A 20,808-nucleotide genomic window follows, 5' to 3' on the forward strand; every position below is an offset into this window, starting at 1 on the left:
TGAATTTCCTAAACAAACATTTTAATTTTAGGATTGAAGACTTCGCACTGAAGAGCTTCCTAGCTTACAGAAAAACAGCTTTATGGAGTCAGCAGTTGTCTCCAACTATGCCACCTACTGGCAAAAGAAAGGAAGAGCTTTGTAACAGATATATATTTCGAAATACAAGGAACTGCCAAAGATGCTAACAGTAAACAGCCCAATCAAAGAAGCTTTAAGACAGGGGTGGGCTTCAAAAAGTGCAGCAACAGGTTTGCTTCCCCGTTGATGGGTGGGCGTGGTCATGGTGGGCATGGCCTAGTTGGCAGGGGGGCATTTTTCTCCCTCTCCAGGCTTTGGAGGTTTTCTTTGAGCCTCCGGGAGGGCGGAAACAGGAGACCCTCTGAAGGCTGAAAACAGGCCTGTTTTCGGACTTCTGGAACTACCAGTAGGCCTGTTTTTCACTTTCCCCAGGCTCCGGAGGCTTTCCCTGAGTCTGTGCACAGGCCCAGCACTTACCTGGCATGATGAACGGGTCACGTGGAGACTCCTGGGAGAGGTAGAGTGGGGTAGGAGGGGCGTGGTGGGCATGGCCAGCCAGTGGTGGCATTTGGGGGTTCGGCAAACGGCAGAATCCTATCTAGAGGATCGCCTGAATCCCCAACAGCCCACCCCTGCTTTAAGACTATTGCCACCAACTTTGACAGGGCAAGCCACTAGAATGTAAACTGGGAGAAAACCCCACTCCTCACTAGCACTGATGCCGTTACCTAGTTTGGGTAATGAAACATCTGTAAGCAAACAACCAAATTCAGAGCACCAAGAACCAACCAACCAGCATTTCTTATTCCCATACAAGATGCCCATAGACTGCACAGAAGAGGAGATATTGTGAAGTATATACAGGCAGACTATAAACTATACATCTAATTCGTTCTGTCCCATTTCACGTAGTCCTTCACTTACAGCTACAATTAGGACTGATGGAACTTCCATCAGTAAGTAATGTGGTCATTTAGTGAAACATAGTTTTACAATGGTTTGTTTTTTTGCCGTGGTTGTTAAGTGAATCACATGGTTTTTAAGTGAACCTGGCTTCTGCTGCTGATTTGCGTGTCAGGAAGGTCACAGATGGTGATCACATAATCTCGGCTATAGTCATTGTAAATATGTGCCAGTTGCCGAGACTTGAATTCTGATCAAAGTACCAGTAGGTCATTTTTTTTCCAGCACCATTGTAATTTCAAGCAGTCACTAAATATGTAGTCTTAAGTCAAGGACTATTTGTACTAGAAACCAAAAGGCTACTGACTTAGGCCAGAGTAGAAATATCATGAGGCAATGGGTAGGAGACGTAGCAAGCACAAATCTGTAATATAGGCCTCATCCCAAGCAAGGGATTCCATATCCATGCATATAACATGATTTCTATTTGGAAATTAAGTTAGGGACCACTCTCTGGTTTCATCTGCTAATACTTTGTTCCTCACCTCTCCTTTTTTTTTGGGGGGGGGGGGATTAATGTAATTTATATTTTGCCCCAAGACTAGTTGTTTAGATAATATCTGGTTCAGAGGTGGTATTTAGCAGGTTCTGACCAGTTCTGGAGAACCGGTAGCGGAAATTTTGAGTAGTTCGGAGAACCGGTAAATACCATCTCTGGCTGGCCGCGCCCCCCTCTATTCTCTGCCTGCTGAGTCCCAGCTGATCGGGAGGAAATGAGGATTTTGCAGTAACCTTCCCCTGGAGTGGGGAGGGAATGGAGATTTTACAATATCCTTCCCCTGCCATGCCCACCAAGCCAAGCCAAGTCATGCCCACCAAGCCATGAACACAGAACCAGTAGTGAATTTTTTTGAATCCCACCACTGATCTGGTTGGCCATTGGCTAGCCCTTATGTTGGTATGAATCCTGATTTCTTCTGAATAAGCAAGTCTAGATTGTTCAACCGAAGAACCAATCACTGGTTGCCTAAAAAAAAAAGGGATGGACCAAGATATGACTATGGATATGATTGCTCGAAAGCCCTTATTACATAGGACCAGTGGTGGGTTGCAGGCAGTACGGGCGTACTGGTGCCTGCTGGGAGCACCACGTACCATTCTGGTATGGTGCTCCAGAGGACCCATCTGCCCGCCCGAGCTCCTTACCTGTATTTGAGCTCTTTGGTGCTTCCGCACACGTGCATGGAGTGTACAGCACCTGAGCAACATTTTGCTGAGCAGCTGGAGCGTCACGGAGGTGGTGTGGAGGTAGGGACATTTGCACGCGTGTATGTGGGGGACTCCGGGGCCAGTTGCACCGTACCGGTTGCAACAGGATCTGGAACCCACCACTGCATGGGACTGAGAAGAACACCCAGTTAGTTTGCAAAATATTTGTACAGCAACACAAAGGTTTGAAAAACCTGCAAAGACCAAAGACAGCTCTTGGATCAGTATGTAATCCCAAAGAAGGAAGGCACTATTGCAATGCGCTCTACATGGGGCAGGCCTTGAAGAGTATTCGGAGACTTCAACTCGTCCAGAATGCAGCCGCGCGAGCGATTGTGGGTGCACCTCGGTACACCCACGTTACACCTATCCTCCGCGAGCTGCACTGGCTACGGATACGCTTCAAAGTGCTAGTCGTAACTTATAAAGCCCTTCATGGTATTGGATCTGGGTACTTGAGAGACCGCCTGCTGCCAATTACCTCCCAAAGACCCATTAGATCGCACAGGGTCAGCCTCCTCCGGGTTCCGTCTACCAGCCAATGCCACCTGGCTACTACCCGGGGGAGGGCCTTCTCTGTGGCAGCTCCGGCCCTCTGGAATGAACTCCCCGCAGGGATTCGGACCCTCACCTCTCTCCAGGCCTTCCGAAAAGCCATCAAAACCTGGCTTTGCTGGCAGGCCTGGGGTTGATGAGTTCCCCTCCCCTCTCGACTTGTGTGGTTGTGTGATTCTTGGCTATTTTAATTACTTGTATTCTGTTCTATGTTCCCGTTTTCCCCTTTTGAGTTGTTCGCCGCCCTGAGTCCCTCCCGGAGAAAGGCGGCATACAAATAATAAAATTCAATTCAATTCATGCACAACTGCCACTTCTAGGGAGGCTGCCAAATCCTATAAGGAGCAAACTACTTGCATTAGTGTTGACATTTTAAAAAATGATTTGCAGACAATCAAAACACAGCCCATTTCACTCAGGGCATTGATCTCTAGAGTCCTCAACATGTTCTTGCAAAGACCTTTCTTGGCTCTGTCCAGTTCCCCGTCATCACTGATACTTTAAAAAAAATCAGATTAGTGTTTCTTAACCTTGGCACTTTAAGATGTATGAATTTCAACTCCCGGAATTCTCCAGTCAGCGGTACTCTCAGGGCACTGGAGAAACATGTACCCAGGCCTCAGTCCTGTCCCATCAGAGTTGAACAGCTACTGGCCATCCATCAGTCTTCAAGACCCTTAAAGCCATCAATGATGAAAAACCTGCAGAACCATCTACAGTGTTGTGGTCCATTCTGGATGCCATCAACCCATCAAAGGTCCCCAAGCCTCTGTAGGACATGAACTCTAGTACCCCTGGCCTAGACCACATTCCTGCCTCAAACCTACTGATCTGGCACCAACCTTGCTAGTGACTTACTTCAAATTGCCGCTAGTGGTTAGAAACCCATCTGCTCTTGAGTGATGTTTCTGCCAAAGTCTGAGAATCCATCTATTTATAAGTGGCTGGCGCTTACTGGAAAAGGTGCTAAGGAGAGAACTTCTGGACTAGTGACAGAAGCATCAAGCCAATTTGGCAACGGTTTCTCCCATAAGCAAGCGCTGTTGCTATTAATTGTTTTTCACACACACTTAAATCCCCCTCTGAACTCCAAATGTGTGTGTCATCTCTAAAAAGGTTTGGAATCCAGTGTTTGATACGTACAAATTTGCATGCAGGCAAAGCAAGTGTTGAAACAGTTAACATTATTTAGAAATCGGGTACAGCAGAATATGTTAGTACAAGGATTGATAGTACAGTACGGAACCAAGACAATCATCAGTTCTAAATCTTTGACCTCCCCATCCCCAAATCAAAGTTTTAAAATTACCCAGCTCTCACGAGGCTTCCGAATCTCATGTGATCTCAATGACTTTGAGTGAGGTCATGCTTAAAGGCAAAGGTTTCCCTCGCACATATGTGCTAGTCGTTCCCGACTCTAGGGGAGCAGTGCTCATCTCCAGAGGTGGGTTGTTGCTGGTTCGAAATGGTAGTGGAATTCAGGCCTGGGGTCGCAGAACCGGCAGCGACCCAGGCCTGCCACGCGCACGAACTGGTTCCCTCATTGCTGCTTGGCCGCCGCCAGTTTGGATTTTAGTGACTGTGCATGCACAGTTCACTGTAAATTGTTCTGCGTGCATGTGAAGCGCACACATGAGCACGGGTTGCGAACCAGCAAATAACACTGGCAGCAACCCACCCTGCTCATCCCCGTTTCAAAGCCAAAGAGCCAGCGCTGTCCGAAGACGTCTCCATGGTTATGTGGCCAGCATGACTCAATGCAAAGGCACACGGAACACTGTTACCTTCCCACCTAGGGTGGTCCCTATTTTTCTACTTGCATTTTTACATGCTTTCAAACTGCTAGGTTCATGCTTAGAGAGGGGCAAGAAGACTTAGTGACCCATGCTATTTTGCATATATGATGCCATCTATTGCTACAGATATGTAACATAATGAATGGGTTCTCCTATCATGCTAGGGCATTGCTTGGCTGCAGTTGACTGAATAAGGTACCATTGGCTGGATTCACACAAAACATTCAACCAAAACTAAACAAACTACATTGCGGTTTAGGAGGCCCTATAAATTTGCTTCGGCCTTGGCCCACTTAGTTCAGTGTTGCCAATGCTGACATGAATAGCAATAGCAATAGCAGTTAGCCTTATATACCGCTTCATAGGGCTTTCAGCCCTCTCTAAGCTATTTACAGAGTCAGCATATTGCCCCCACAGTCTGGGTCTCATTTCACCCACCTTGGAAGGATGGAAGGCTGAGTCAACCTTGAGCCGGTGAGATTTGAACCGCCGAACTGCAGATAGCAGTCAGCTGAAGTGGCCTGCAGTACTGCACTCTAACCACTGTGCCACCTTGGCTCTCTTGATTCTTGAATCCTGCCTAAGTTCATTGTCATGGATCCTCCCCAAGACCCCTCTCCAGATGCAAGTTCAGAGTAGGAGTTTGAGTTTGCAGAGGAAAGCGTGGAGCCAATTATTGGTCAGGATTGGGGCTGAGAGTGCTGGCCTCATAGAGCAACCTCAGTTGGGCTGATGTAGAAGTGATAGGCTTAGTCTGAGTGAAGCCAGCCACAGCTGCAGGAAGCTGGCCAGCTTCTTGCCAGGAGGCAAGAACCAGGAGCAGCTGCTGCCCATTTAGCAATGAGGAGGTAGAGGAATCCACACTTCCTCCTGATCCAACAACAGGTAGAGCAGAGAGGAGACAGGTACAATGCTGGTCATCTAGACTACTCATGAGGCAACCTCGCCTCTCATGCACCGGCGTTGCCTACTTAATCCCAACCTGAAGTGTTGCTGGAGCAATCTGCCAAGTTCTGTGCCTTGTGTATCCTGACCTGTTTGAATTGTGGCTGATTTCCTGAACTTTGAGTGTGCCTGGTGGGCTGTTACCCACTGACTTTTGCCATGTTGCGCTGGAATCTGTTAATGGGGGTACTTTCTGAGCAGTGGTGGGTTTCAAATCCCATTCTAACCGGTACAGTGCGCGCATGCATCTTAGCACCTCCGCGATGCTTCAGCTGCTCCGTGGAGCATCCCGCAAGTGCTGTATGCGCCGTGTACGTGTGTGGCAGCGCAGAAGCTTCAAAACACAGGTAAGGAGCTCGGGCGGGCTGGTGGGCTCTCCGGAGCACCATACCGGAATGGTATCCGGTGCTTCGGGCTGGCTCTGGTACGCCCGTACCGGGGCGTACCGCCTGCAACCCAGCACTGTTTCTGAGCAACTGTTGGTTTTTGAACTGTTGGGCTGTGTTGGGATGGGAGTGGAGCAGCATACCCATGTAGTAGTATTCAATTCATAGTGGTCCATTAGAAGCTTTAGCAAGCCCACAGCCTCTAATCCCAATGTTGTTCCTATGAATCTGGTTGGTAGAGACTCCATTGCATCGACTAAGCTATTAATTACCCCAGACATTGCTGTTCTCTGGGAATCTGTCTAGTCCCCTTTAGAAGCCACCTAAATGAGAGAATGAATAGTACGTTTTTAAAGTTACAGGCTTTTTGTTTCCGCAGAGATGCTGGGAATTAAAAGATACACAAAACGTTCCAAGGTCAGAAAAGATCCAGCCACAAAAGAATATTTAAAAAAAAAAAAAAAACAACTGAACCACTTCCAACCGGATGGATAAGGCAATAACAGAACACTTCCAGTGAGTTTTTATTACTAAAAATGGACTATTTTGCACACTTCTAGAGATGGAATGGATTTGGTTCCTTCTGCACTCAAAACATATCCTCTAACAATGAGGTACGTGGTGCAGTGGTTAGAGTGCAGTACTGCAGGTTACTTCTGCTGACTGCCTGCAATTTGGCAGTTTAAATCTCACCAGGCTCAAGGTTGACTCATCCTTCCATTCTTCCAAGGTGGGTAAAATGAGGACCCAAATTGTTGGGGGCAATATGCTGACTCTGTAAACCGCTTGGCGAGAACTGTGAAGCAGTATATAACTTTAAGTGCTACATCTTGGTACATCTTCCCTACATTTTTGGTGTGTGTGTGTGTGTGTGTGTGTGAAGCAGTGACATTTGCACTGAAATATAACTTTGGCATTTGGATGGATCCATTGGCATTCTGTTGTCTGATAAAAGTGTGTAATGATGTCGTACAGGTGGCAACTTTTCCCCATTCCTCATGAATACTCATAGAGAGAAGAAAAACTTCTTGTATGTAGAATACCAGCATAATAAAATCAAGATTAGGACTGGCTGTTTTTTCCCCACTGGTTTGTCACTGTTCTGCTTGAAGAAAGTTTTATATAAAACTATATTCACCGATATCATTTTTGTCTTGTGGTGTGTAGTGGTATGCATTATTTAGCCACCTTTTTCTACTACCTCCATTAAGACTAGGTTTATTTCCTTGCAAATACATTTAGAATTGGAACTGGAGATTGCACAAGACTTTTCTCCATAAATTATGTGTCATAGAAGATGTACGGGGGAAGCATGCTATCCTGTACTGGAAGTCCTCTAAGCGATGTTTTCAAATGAGTGGCAAATGAATTGTTTTTCTCGAGAATGGTCTTTCTCTGGTTACAAGTTTTCGTCCAGCCACTTGAGATAGCTGTCTCTGGTGTGAAATCCGGCAGAAAAATTAAGTGGCCAAACGGTGAAGAGCATGCAGCCATGAAAACAGTCTTCGAAGTGGTCAATGGTGACCTCCACGCCAGCTTTCTCTAGCCGTTTGGCATACATGAGACCATCATCTCTGAGAATATCAATCTCACAAGTCATAATATAGGTTTTGGGCTGCAGGCGTAATAGCTCTTTTTCAGCCAGAAGCGGACTTGCACGGGTATCTAAGAGGGCAGGAATATTCTGAATGATTTCAGGTTTCCCTGTGGTATGAGTTATTAGTTTGTAATTCTTCCTGAATCTTGAAGGCAGAAGGAAAGTCCAGTCTAGTCGGTCTCTGAAGGAATTGGCCTCGCTCACCTCTAGGGAAGTGTGATTGTTCATCAACATGGACTGGACAAAATCATAACTTCCATTGAAATACTCTATCCAGAACGCCACCATCACTGAAGGTGTTAGGATTGGGCTGAGTTTGTTCTGTTGGTATGAAGGAGTGTTAAAATCAAAAGGTTGAAGGACGGGATAGATTAGGGCCTGAAGTTTAAATCTACTGGTTATGTTCTCCTCTTGACTTATCTGTAGAAAGAAGACAGAAAACAGGCAGTGATTCAGTCAAACAATCCATGCCTACAGATCTTTAATACACTGACCCATAATTTTTAAGGTTTCTTGGGAAATCCAGAAACTCAACATGTCACATTGTAACAGCATGCCATGATGTAAAAAAAGATGTTGAGACTCTAGAAAGAGTGCAGAGAAGAGCAACAAAGATGATTAGAGACTAAAACATATGGAGAACTGTCCAGGAACTGGGTATGTCTAGTTTGATGAAAAGAAGAGACATGATAGCAGTGTTCCAATATCTCAGGGGCAGCCACAAAGAAGAGGGAGTCAAGCAATTCTCCAAAGCACCTGAGGGCAGGACAAGAAGCAATGGATGGAAACTAATCAAGGAGAGAAGCAACTTAGAACTGAGGAGAAATTTCCTGACAGTGAGAACAATTAATCAGTGGAACAGCTTGCCTCCAGAAGTTGTGGATGCTCCAACACTGGAAGTTTGTAAGAAGATGTTGGATAGCTATTTGTCTGAAGTGGTGCAGGGTTTCCTGCCTAAGCAGGGGGTTGGACTAGAAGACCTTCAATGTCTCTTCCAATTCTGTTATTCCATCACATTCTATATGAGTGAATGGATTCAACCCATGTGTACAACATAGAGACACAACAAGAAAGTTTGTTTCTTATTCTCTATCCAGTCTCTTCTCAAAGAGCTTGAGGTCACTGGAGAAATTCCCTGTCAGGGAGAACAATTAATTGGTGAAATGTCTCCTTCAGAAGTTATGGGTGCTGCATCACTGCAGATATTTAAGAAGATATTGGACACAGCCATTTGTCCCAAATGGTATAGTGCCAGGATGGCGAACCTATGGCATGTGTGCCACAGGTGCATATGGAGCCATTTGTCAGGGCACATGAGGTGTTGCCCTATCAACTGGCCAGTGTGCGCTGACCAGCTGACTTCAGCCTTTTTAAAGCCATTTTTCGCCCTCCTCAAGCTCCAGAGGCTTTATAGGAGCCTGGGGAGGACGAAAGCAGCCCCCCCCCACCTCCCCGGAGGCCCTCCACAGGCTTCAGGAGCTTCCCTGAAGCCTCCGGAGCGCAAAAAAATCAGCTCTATGGGCAAACCGGAAGTTCAGGAATGAACTTCCGGTTTGCTTGTAGGGCTGGTTTAAGACCTCCGGAGCCTTCAGGGACCTTCAGGAGGCTTCCCTGAAGGCTCCGGAGGACTAAAAACGACCTCACGAGCAAAGTGACTTCCGGTTTGCTCGTATGGTCATTTTTCGTCCTCCGGAGCCTTCAGGGAAACCTCCTGAACGCCCCTGAAGGCTCCGGAGGGCTTAAACCAGCCCTATGAGCAAACTGGAAGTCTGTTCCTGAACTTCCGGTTTGCCCATAGGGCCGTTTTTTTGCACTCCGGAGGCTTCAGGGAAGCTCCTGAAGCCCCCGGAGGGCCTCAGGGGGGGAGGGGGGAGGCAGTTTTCACCCTCCCCAGGCTCCTATAAAGCCTCTGGAGCCTGGGGAGGACGAAAAAAGCATGCAAAAAAGGGGGGAGCCCCTGTTATGCGCGCATGCACACTGAGGGAGGTCGCACATTGCATTATGGGTGCGGCACACTCGTGCACGACCCCCTGCGACCTCCCCACTTATGGCATGCAAGCCAAAAAAGTTTCACCATCGCTGGTACAGGGCATTGGTGTCAAACTAGCCGTGTTGCGTTACTGTCACGTGACGTTTCACAACGATTTTCCCATTTGCAAAGCTGGGGTGGGCGTGGCCTGCACGTGATGCATCTGGCCCGTGGGCCGCCAGTTTGGCACCCCTAGTATAGGGTCTCTTGCTTGAGGAGATTGGACTAGAAGACCTCCAAGGTCCCTTCCAACCCTGTTATTCTGTGATTCAGCAGTCAATTCCAAAACTGATTCGACAGATCACAAATTGGCCAACCTTAAGATCAAAGAAGGTATTACTTTTCTAGAATGGCATATAATTTAATAGATAATTAAATAATAACATAATTATATGTGTTTACAATATTTCATAATTTAAACAAACCTAAAGTCATCATGTCAAGGAAAAAAAATGGAGGGGATTGCAGTTAAGTAGTCCTGTATTATTTATCTCAGTTAGTCTCACAAATAAACTGCTAGGACAGCCTATCCCTTCAATCCATAAGGATAATTGTTATGCCTGATTAGGTACTCAGTGCCTGGGAACAGGCCTAACATTATGAAAGGAGCAGGAGCAGCATATGAAGAAGTCCACTGGAATTCAAATGATTGCCACTTAGTTTGGTTATATCAATTAGAGGCACACGGAAGCGAAATAGCTTTTGTCACACAGTAACGTTCCATTTTGAACACTATAAATCAAAGTAATTTCTCCGCTTATTATTGAATCTGTAAGGAGCCTGCAGTATGTGATTAAAACACCGCTTCTATCCTAAACTCAATATGTGGGCTTTTCCCCACACCCTCCTGTATTGCAAAAAAGAGGCTTAGTCTGGCAGCATATATTTTCTTTTACTGAATAAATCTCACTTGATTAGGTGGTTTTTACATAATATACTAACCAAAAACAAAGAGATCACACTACAGATTAGTGGGAAGCGTAGACCAAGGAGCTAAGGTGTCTGATTGGATGGGGAATTATTAACTGGAAGCTTTTTGTAATCTAAATGTGTTGTACAGCTTACGTCAGGTTGGCAAACAGTCAGAACGGGCTGGAAAAGAGAATTTGTAGTCCAATACTTCTGAAAGGTTATTGTTTTGGATAGGGCGTATGAATAATAGAGATGGGAAGAACCCAGAGAATAGAATAGAATAGAATTACAGAGTTGGAAGGGACCTTGGAGGTCTTCTAGTCTAACCCCCTGCTTAGGCAGGAAACACTACACCACTTCAGACAAATGGATATCCAACACCTTCTTAAAAACATCCAGTATTGGAGCAAACTAGACATACCCAGTTCCACCCATCATTTTTTATATGTTTTAGTCTCCAGTCCCCTAATCATCTTTGTTGCTCTTCTCTGCACTCTTTCTAGAATCTCAACATCTTTTTTAACACTGTGGTGACCAAAACTGGATGCAGTATTCCAAGTGTGGCCTTACCAAGACATTATAAAGTTGTATTAACACTTCACGTGATCTTGATTCTATCCCTCTTTTTATGCAGCCTAGAACTGTGTTGGCTTTTTTGGCAGCTGCTGCACACTGCTGGCTCATGTTTAAATGGTTGTCCACTAGGACTCCAAGATCCCTCTCACAGTTACTACTCCACCCACCCATCCATCCTTCCTCTATCCTGGCTTTTCAGAAATTGTCTCCTTCTCCATTTCCATGGGAGCAGACAAGAATTGACCACTAAAACCATCCCATAAGAAGTGAATATATCCTCACTTAGTCCCAATCCTGGTACCTTCTAAACAATTGAGGATGGATTTGTGTCTGGGTCATTTCTTACCTCTTGGCACAAGGCAGCAGCCAGGTTGCCTCCTGCGCTATCACCGGAAACTGCAATTCTGGTGGGATCAACAGAATATTGAGCTAGGACATCTGGCAGCAGGAAATGTTTGGTGGCCCGGAGGATATCATCAAACTGTGCCGGGAAGTGGAAATCTGGCACTAACCTGTAACTGCAAAGAAAAGGGTTTTGTGTTATGACAAGCCAGGTTTTATAAGTCATGATGAATTGCCAAAATGAAAAATGACAGTTAAAATGGCAAATTACGGAATGTAGTTATGAGCAACGGAGGAAGAAAATATGGTCGGGAATGGTTGGGATACAGTTAGAAAGAAGAGTGTCATGGGGTAAGGTTAAGGTTCCCCTCGCACATATGTGTTAGTCATTCCCGACTCTAGGGGTGGTGCTCATCTCCATTTCAAAGCCGAAGAGCCAGTGCTATCCGAAGATGTCTCCGTAGTCATGTGGAGGCCATGACTAAATGCTGAAGGCTGTTACCTTCCTACCAAAGGTGGTTCCTACTTTTTCTACTTGCATTTTTATGTGCTTTCGAACTGCTAGGTTGCTACAAGCTGGGAAAAGTAACAGGAGCTCACTTCATTATGCGGCGCTAGGGATTCGAACCACCAAACTGCCGACCTTTCTGATCGACAAGCTCAGCATCTTAGCCACTGAGCCATCACGTCCCTTAGTGTCATAGCTTGGGTTAATAACAGCAATATTTTGCAGTATGAAAGTACACAGGAAAAAAGGATGTCCCACTTGTGATCCATTTTGTGAGTTGCTGATTTTACTGCCCAAAATTCATAGACAAATAAAATGATTGTTATCTTAGAGCAATGTTTTTGAAGCTTGGTAACTTCAACATGCATGCTGGCTGGGGGACGCTGGGAGCTGAAGTCTACATAGCTTAAAAGTTGCCAAGATTGTCCTTAAAATGCCGAGGTGGCGCAGTGGTTAAATGCAGCACTGCAGGCTACTGCTAGATCAGCAGTTCAGCGGTTCAAATCCCACCGGCTCAGGGTTGACTCAGCCTTCCATCCTTCCGAGGTGGGTAAAATGAGGACCCAGATTGTTGGGGGCAATATGCTGACTCTCTGTAAACCGCTTAGAGAGGGCTGAAAGCCCTATGAAGCGGTATATAAGTCTACTGCTATTGCTATTGCTATTAAAATCTACTTCTACTCTTGTGAAAATAGCTTTTCATTGAGTTGATTCCCAAGGGTGTTTTTCAGGAGACAACTGGACTACCTTGTTTTATCAGCTGTCTGCAAGAAATATAAATCCTTCCATTCCCCACTATCCTGTCAGAGCTGAAGAAGCTTCTTGGATGAGAAGCGAAAAGTCTTCAAAAGAAAAAAAAAAAACAAGGTACAGTTGCCTCCTGAAAAAAGAACCTTTGGGACAACCTGGATGACTTGAGAATCTCTAAAGACATTGAGTTGATTATTATTTTTTTGTAATTTTTTTCTTCAAAACAAACATACAAATCCTCCTTCCTTACATACTGTATAAAGTGTATCAGTTGGTTACAAAAGACTTTCGTGCATCTCTTCCACCGTCATCAAATATAATTCATATTAATTCAAATACCAACTCAAATATTTATTATATTACCATCATCATGCCTCCACTTTTATTTGACTATAGTTATTTAAACGTCCTTCATCCTAAAATATACCAAGATTTAATACATAACCACATGCTGGCATTTCATTTACTTATTTATAAAATCCTCCATTAACATTAAATCCTCATATCCTGTTTTAGCTAAACATCCATAATATTTAATACCAACATTTTCTAATCCTCCATGTATATAATTTATTATCATTATCCTTTCTTTATTTAACTATATCCTATATCATAACATTTCCCCCCATTAGTTAAAACTTAACTGTGTCTAATTTTATTTTTTATTATTGTTATTAATAATCTTTATATATAGTCCAAAAATATTTCAAACTTTCCCTTCTCATATCCAATTATTACTTATCATAACAGCTCAACATTGTATACATTACTATCATTATCAATTTTTATTTAACTATACCTATTATCACTGGATTTAACTAAGTTTAGCTAATTTTGAATTATACTCTTCCATCTATCAATCTGTATCTCATTGAGTTGAATTATTAAATAGGGAAGAGCTAGGATTGGCCACAGCCTCTCCCATCTACGAGACCGTTGGAATACAACTGTCCTTATTTCTGGTTATTGGCCATGTGGCTAGGGATGGTTGAAATTAATAGTCTAACAACTTCTAAAGATTCTTGGCTGGGAAGAATTGCATCAGTGCTGGCTCAGGAAAAGCTCCCATTTGCTTGGCCCATATGTTATGCAGTTTGTGTTAGCCCCAAGCCATCTATGGAAGCTTGTTATCCAAAATCAATGACACTGTCTTATAGGAAGACAAAATGTTCATCTGCACCAATGGCAGGAGAACAATGGGTTTTAAAAAGAAAAACTCTCACTGCAAACCAAATTCCGAAGAATGCCTCCTGGGTGTGCAAGCCACACAATGTAGCACATTTACTTTAAACCTGATTATTGTGGCCCAAAACCAGCATAGAACAATGGAGTGCAAATGAATAGGAAATAATATACTATGATTGGGTGGACATAGGAAGCCAGTCAAATATAGTCAGGACTGCTCCAATAAGTACCAAAAGCCAGAATAATAAAAGAATATCAAAAGGGTAAGGCTATATAATATGTAAACAAAGCCTAAGTAGAAATATAATGAATAATGTATGGTGAAACTATACCACTTTAAAATTACCCCATGTAAAATATGCTAGAGGATACCTAAAACAGGTACATATTTACTTCTGGTAGCACTCAAAAGCCGAGTTCATGTATCACAATAAACTATACTTCATTTAATCATGGTTTGTTAAATAAATCACCAAATGATTTGTAATCATTTGAAAGCTGCAACAGGATTCACCTGTCGCATTAAGCCAAAACTAAACAAATTACATCATGGGTTTGCAATGTGAGAAGTAGTGCAAATCATAATTTGTTCTGTTGATAAGGGAAAGAGTTGAGAAAGGCTAAATTTCATTTCTAGTATTTGCCGTTGAAATATTAAGCCACTAGAGGACGCCGGCTGCCCTGAGTTAGACAAGGATGAAATGCTTGTTTTCAGCGGAGGGAACCGAGAAAGGCATCTGCGTTTCTAATTTTAGATTAATTCATTTATAGAAACGGGCTATTGTTGTAAGAAACGGTCGTCTTAGCCAGCTCCTGCCCTATCCAGCAGAAGACACAAGACTTTAATTTTATTTAACAGCAACAAAAACAAAATCCAACCTTTCAATTAAGCAGATATAGCACCCCCTATTTCAGTAATAGTTTAATATTGATGACCCTTGGTAATTTTATTCCGAAGGTTGGGTCTACAGTTTTAGGAGTCATAGATTGCTAAATATTTTAAGGAAATGGAAGTCACTTGTTCTTTGCCTCTATCAATCCGACATTTACAATCAGGTCCTCTTTAAATGCCCTGGAGGGCCACATATCCATCCAATATCCAAGGGGAAATGCAACCCAGTGCTGGGAAAGGACATATCTATCCATCCTTTATTAAGATTTGAGAAGAGGAGAAGATGGACAAAACTGTTAATGCCATACAACTTACTTCTTCAATTGAAACTATTCTATGGTTTTTTAGATGGGAGGAAAAAAATCCCATTAAAAAAAAATCTAGCCCAGAAACAGCGGTTGCTCCAGTTAAAGAAAAAACAGCTTTCTAGTGTTAGAAGAAATGTCCTTCTGGGTTCAGTTCCAAATGGGGAGAAGGACACTGGAAACATAGAAACTGCTTGGAAAGATGGTTTTAATGGTGGACAGGACCATATCAGTGGTGGGTGGCTCCCCATTCGGCTGAACTGGAAGTAGCGGCGGTGGGAGGCCCTGCCCACCCACCCGGAAACCTCTGTTCATGTGTAGAAGCATTGCTTACAAGTGCAAGCACGCTTAGGAGTGCAACCAAACTAGTAGTAAAAATATTTGCAACCCACCACTGGACCACATGGTTTGAAGTCCTGGGCAAAAAAAGCACATGGGTGAGAGAGAGAGAGATTTATACCCTCTCTTGGGCCCTGCCTTGGAGCTCCCTGTTCCTGTGTAAGAAATGTATTCTGATTGGTTGTCAGGCTCCCATGGGGCCATTCAGGGGTAACTTTGTAGTGTCTTGAGTCCCAAGCTTGGTTGAATCTTGTTGGGTGATGTAATCTCCCCAGGTGCCATGTGGTGAGTTCTGTTGCTAGAGGAGTAGAGGGCTAATCCTACCTTTGTTGGATCTTGGGTGAGGGCATTTGCCTATGGATAGTCCTAGCTATCTCTTTATCTCTTCAGTGCTGACACCTGCTGTGGGCTATTGAGGAGGGTGGGGGCTATTAAGAGTCTGCTTCCTACCTTAAAAAACATGTTTCTCCATTTCTCATCCAGGGAAATATAATATTCTACCTTTTTAATATTTCCTAGAATATTTCATTCTTCTAGGAGAGGGATGAATGCTAACTTCCTACACTAGTAACCAGAATGGGTCACTCCTCTCTCATGCAAACATAGGACTTTGCTTTCCACCTACAGCTAGAATTCAGTATGGGTTCAACCAACTTTTGAAACACAAGCAACGTGAGCCTGGGCTTGACAGCAGCAGCTCTTGTGGCCTGAATAGCTCAAAGCATCTTAGCTTTGAATTCAGGGAAGGTCCTAGTTAAGAGATCTTGCTGAGGTTTTGAAATCTCTGGATTTCAAGGGGAAAGATACAATTGCAGTTGGATTAGGAAAACCCATACGAATTTGAAAAACAAGTGTGGTAAGATAATGACGCAACTGAATGTGTGCGAAAGATTCTTAGGGGACCAAAACTGGCAAGTGTTTGTCCTTGTGGAGCTTGTTTTCAAGGCGATGAACACGTACGACATTTATACTTGGCTGTTGATGTTTTGTCACTACTTGGAATGATTCTCTCAACAGAGGAAAAAGAGGCACAACTCCCTTAACTCTTATTAGATCTAGGTTGCACAAGGTGGCTTTAAAGACCTAGCAAATTTATCTATTTGTGAAGCAGGCTCGGCTTCCATTAGTTATGATTTAACACGTTGGGAGAAATCCATGGTCTTTGCACCACTCTATTGTGCAAATCTGGAAAATGATTGACTTGGTAACCAGCTTTACTAGACTGTGTCAGTGTACCTTCTGAGCGTTGGAAATGGAATAGAAGGGTATTAATAAATTTGTATGGGCAGGAAAGGAGCCGAGAGTAAAGCTAAAAATAATGCAAGATGTACGTGAGAGGGGAGGTTTGAAATTACCCAGCCTAAAATTATATTATGATGCAGTAGCATTATCTGTAATTAGTGATTGGATTGACTTAACTAATGATAGGATACTTAATATCGAGGGATATTATTTGGTATATGCTTGGCATGCTTACCTGTTATACAACAAAAATGTGGACAAAAACTTTAAAAGTTATATTTTAAGGAATGCTTTACTGCGGGTTTGGAAAAAATATCAATACAAATTAAATGACAAGATACCCATGTGGGCAATTCCTAGACACGCAATAGAAAATATGAACATAGCACAAAAACAGGATATAATCACTTACAGACAGCTTCTTACCCTAGAAAGGGGTGTATTACAACTAAAATCCTTAGACGTATTAATAGAGGAAAAGGTAATTCAAACATGGTTCCAGTATGGACAGCTACAGGCCAGGTGGAAAACAGATCAAAAAATTGGTTTCATGCAACTCGAGGACAATTTAGTTAAACAAATAAGAGATCAAAGTTTAATGCATATAAAGAGGATATACAATGTATTAGTACAGATGGATTCTGAAACGGAACTAGTTAAATAGCAGTAGACTTATATACCGCTTCATAGGGCTTTCAGCCCTCTCTAAGCGATTTACAGAGAGTCAGCATATTGCCCCCAACAATCCGGGTCCTCATTTTACCCACCTCGGAAGGATGGAAGGCTGAGTCAACCCTGAGCCGGTGAGATTTGAACCGCTGAACTGCTGATCTAGCAGTAGCCTGCAGTGCTGCATTTAACCACTGCGCCACCTCAGCTCTATGTTAAAGATTGTATGATAAAGTGGGCTCAAAATATTGAAGAACCAATAATGTTGGATACATGGGAAAGAATCTGGGTAAGAAATGTAAAATTTACACAGGCCCAAAACTTGAGAGAAAATTTTTACAAGATGTTCTATAGATGGCATTTAGATCCTAAAAAGATGGCTTATACGTATCCGAATTTACAACCCAAATGCTGGAGATGTGGTTCTCTCGATGCTACATATTTCCATATATGATGGACTTGCCAAAAGGTTAAGGCATTTTGGATAAAAATACGGTGGATTATGCAAAATGTTCTTAAAAAAAGGATTAAGTTTACTCCTCAATTATTTTTGTTAGGTATAATTACTGACTGTACAGTGGAAGAGATTAACTTGATTTTGCATTTAATAACGGCAGCAAGACTGTTGGTGGCGCAATACTGGAAGAAGGAAGACTTGCCGACAATTCAAGAATGGACATTGAAAGTCACAAATTTAGCCGAGATGGCTAAAATATCTGCATATCTTAAGGACCACTCAAATGAGAGATATAAACGAGACTGGAAAAAATGGATTGATTATATACAAAATAAATACGGGACTAAGAAATTCCAGATAGCTTATCCTTAAGATTAGGAATGATTTAAATTGTTTAAAGTTAGTTTAGCAAGGAGGAGCTAAGTTCAATGTAAAGATGTTATCAATTTCTTATTCTTTTATCCAATATATTTTAGACTGTGTTTGTTAAAAATCTATACCGTGTACGGGTTCTGGGAAGTCGGGGAGGGGGAGGTTGTGGGGGGTTGTGGGGGAGGGTGAGGGGGGAGGGATATATATCAGGTTTGATGAGACGTGTTAGATTTCAATGTAATTTGACCCCACATGTATACTGTTTTTTTTCTTATATTTTCATTACTATTATTATTACTATTTTTTCTTTAAAACTAGGATATGTTAAGCATATTGACATGTAGCGGAAATACACCAATGAGAGGAGGAGTGGGAAACAGAAGGGAGAAGAAAGATGGGAAGAGAAGGATAGGAGAGAGGGGAAGGGGTGAAGATGAGAAGGATAAGGAGGAGTGGAATGTAGAGAGAGGAGCCGAAGAAAGGGAGGGGAAGTAGAGTGGGAAAGGATGATGGAGGGAAGATAGAAAGTTGGAGGGTGGTAGAAGAAAGAGGTGTATGGAGAGCAGAAGAGCTATAATGGGTTTTTATTTTTCAGGGCATTGTTGACAAGAGGAATTGATATAATTATTATTTAATACTATATGATACGGGCTATGTACAGTATACATGTGAGTGTGTGTTATGAAAATGAAAATGGAAATAAAAAATATTCATACGAAATGGAATAGGAAGAAAAAGAAGAAATATCTATATGAAAAATATTAATTAGGGAATCGATCATACTTTAAACAAGCATGTACACACAGGCTGGATTTGCGCAAACACACAAAATCATAATTTGGTTTTAAACTATGGGAATATGTATCAGTGTCAAAAATAATTAAATATAAAACAAGGCTGAGGTTACAGTAAATTCAATTCAGCCTGCACTTATGGATTATAATTTTGCACATGGCTTGCTGCTATATCCAAGATTGGGGTTCCCCATTGTAGGAAGTTATCACCCAGCCTTCTCCCAGAAAAAAATGAAATATCCTAGGAAATATTGAAAAGGCAGAATATTTCTCTGGATGTGAAAAGGAAGAAACATGTTTTAAAAGACAGAATAGCTGCCTGCAGCTTCCTGCCAATCCCCCTTTGTCAATGAGCCATTAAAGCCTGAGCTAGTCCCTTTACATAATAAAGAATTCTCCCCTTCAGCTCCAGAGTGATGGGATTAAGGCATGATAATATTGGCCCTTTACACAACTCGCCACATGGCATCTGAGAATTCAACCAAACCTGGATTCAAAACGCAGCCTAGAGAGTTGCCCCTGCATGGCCCCATGGGAGTCTGACAACCAATCAGAATGCAAGCTCAAGATCAAAGGCCAGAGAGGGCATAAAACCAGGGACTCAGCATCTCAATCCTTCCTTCTCTTTTCTCCATCAACATTGAAGCATGTGATTACCTTTTCTGTTCAGGGCTCAACCCATGTGGTCCTGTCCACCATTAAAACCATCTTTCCAAGCAGCCTCCATGTCTCCAGTGTCTTTTTCCCCACTTGGAGCCGAACCCAGAAGGACATTTCTTCCGACACCCTAAAATATGCTTTCTAAGCTCTTTAATTATGGCTGTTTATTTCTGTTGCATAATTACCTTAGCTAACCTTTAATCTGGTTTTTAATAATACTTAAAAGGATTAAGGCATTAAGCTGTGATGACGTTTCTTTATATTTGTTCTAATATGATATATAAAGAAAAAGGGTGTTGGAAAATATTCCAAATGGAATATTTTATATTTACTTCTAATTTTATCATCTATCATTCTGCAAACTTTTTCATGCAATAGGTGCATTTTGACATCTCTTTATTTTTTCTTTCTCTCCCCCCCTTTTAAAATAAAATTTAAAAATAGGTTTCTGAAACTCCATCAACAGAGTGTCGGCTAGGAGAAAGGCCTGCCTATGTTATGCTGTTGTAAATGTGGGAGAATAGACACATGGTAAAGAATTAGGGGAATTTAGGGGACTGGAGGCCAAAACATATAAAGAACGGTTGCAGGAACTGGGTATGTCTAGTTTAATGAAGAGAAGGACTAGGGGAGACATGATAGCAGTGTTCCAATATCTCAGGGGCTGCCACAAACAAGAGGGAGTGAAACTATTCTCCAAAGCACCTGAGGATAGGGCAAGGAGCAATGGGTGGAAACTAATCAAGAAGAGAAGCAACTTAGCACTATGGAGAAATTTCCTGACAGTTAGAACAATTACGGTAATCAATGGAACAACTTGCTTCCAGAAGTTGTGAATACTCCAACACTGGAAGTTTTAAAGAAGATGTTGACTAACCATATGTCTGAAGTGGTGTAGGGTTTCCTACCTGGGCAGGGAGTTGGACTAGAAGACCTTCAAGGTACCTTCAAACTCTGTTATTCTGTTCTAATTATCCTAGGCTGATTGGAAATTCAATTGTGAGATTCAATTGTCTCAGCTACAAATTTTCACAGTTTTAGTCGCAAATGGACTTCCGTGCACTTTACGTCATACTTAAAAGGTCAGTAAAGGGGGCATGCCTAAGTGCACTAATGTGCCTATCGTCCCTGTTATTGAATTGTTACATTATGACTGTTTTCGTTTGTTTCACAAATTATAATAAATAAAAATAAATAAAATAACAACATACCGTATTTTTCAGAGTATAAGACGCACTCCCCTCCAAAAAAGGCTGAAGATTTGGTGTGTCTTATACTCCGAATGTAGCTTTTTCGAAGCTTTT

At 42.6% G+C, this 20,808-nt stretch overlaps 1 protein-coding gene across 1 annotated transcript in view; it reads right to left on the bottom strand.

Annotated features, from left to right (window-relative positions):
- Nucleotides 1-7,018: 7,018 nt before the first annotated feature.
- Nucleotides 7,019-20,808, bottom strand: part of NCEH1 (neutral cholesterol ester hydrolase 1) — a 30,593-nt gene continuing 16,803 nt past the window's right edge. Inside the window, exons 4-5 of the mRNA XM_032224973.1 lie at nt 11,336-11,507; nt 7,019-7,892 (exon numbers count right to left, since the gene is read on the bottom strand). Of these exons, the coding sequence (XP_032080864.1) occupies nt 7,275-7,892; nt 11,336-11,507 (790 nt within the window). The 3' untranslated portion in view covers nt 7,019-7,274. The remainder of the gene's footprint in view (nt 7,893-11,335; nt 11,508-20,808) is intronic.

This window comes from Thamnophis elegans, chromosome 10 (assembly GCF_009769535.1).
Source record: "Thamnophis elegans isolate rThaEle1 chromosome 10, rThaEle1.pri, whole genome shotgun sequence".
NCBI lineage: Eukaryota > Metazoa > Chordata > Lepidosauria > Squamata > Colubridae > Thamnophis > Thamnophis elegans.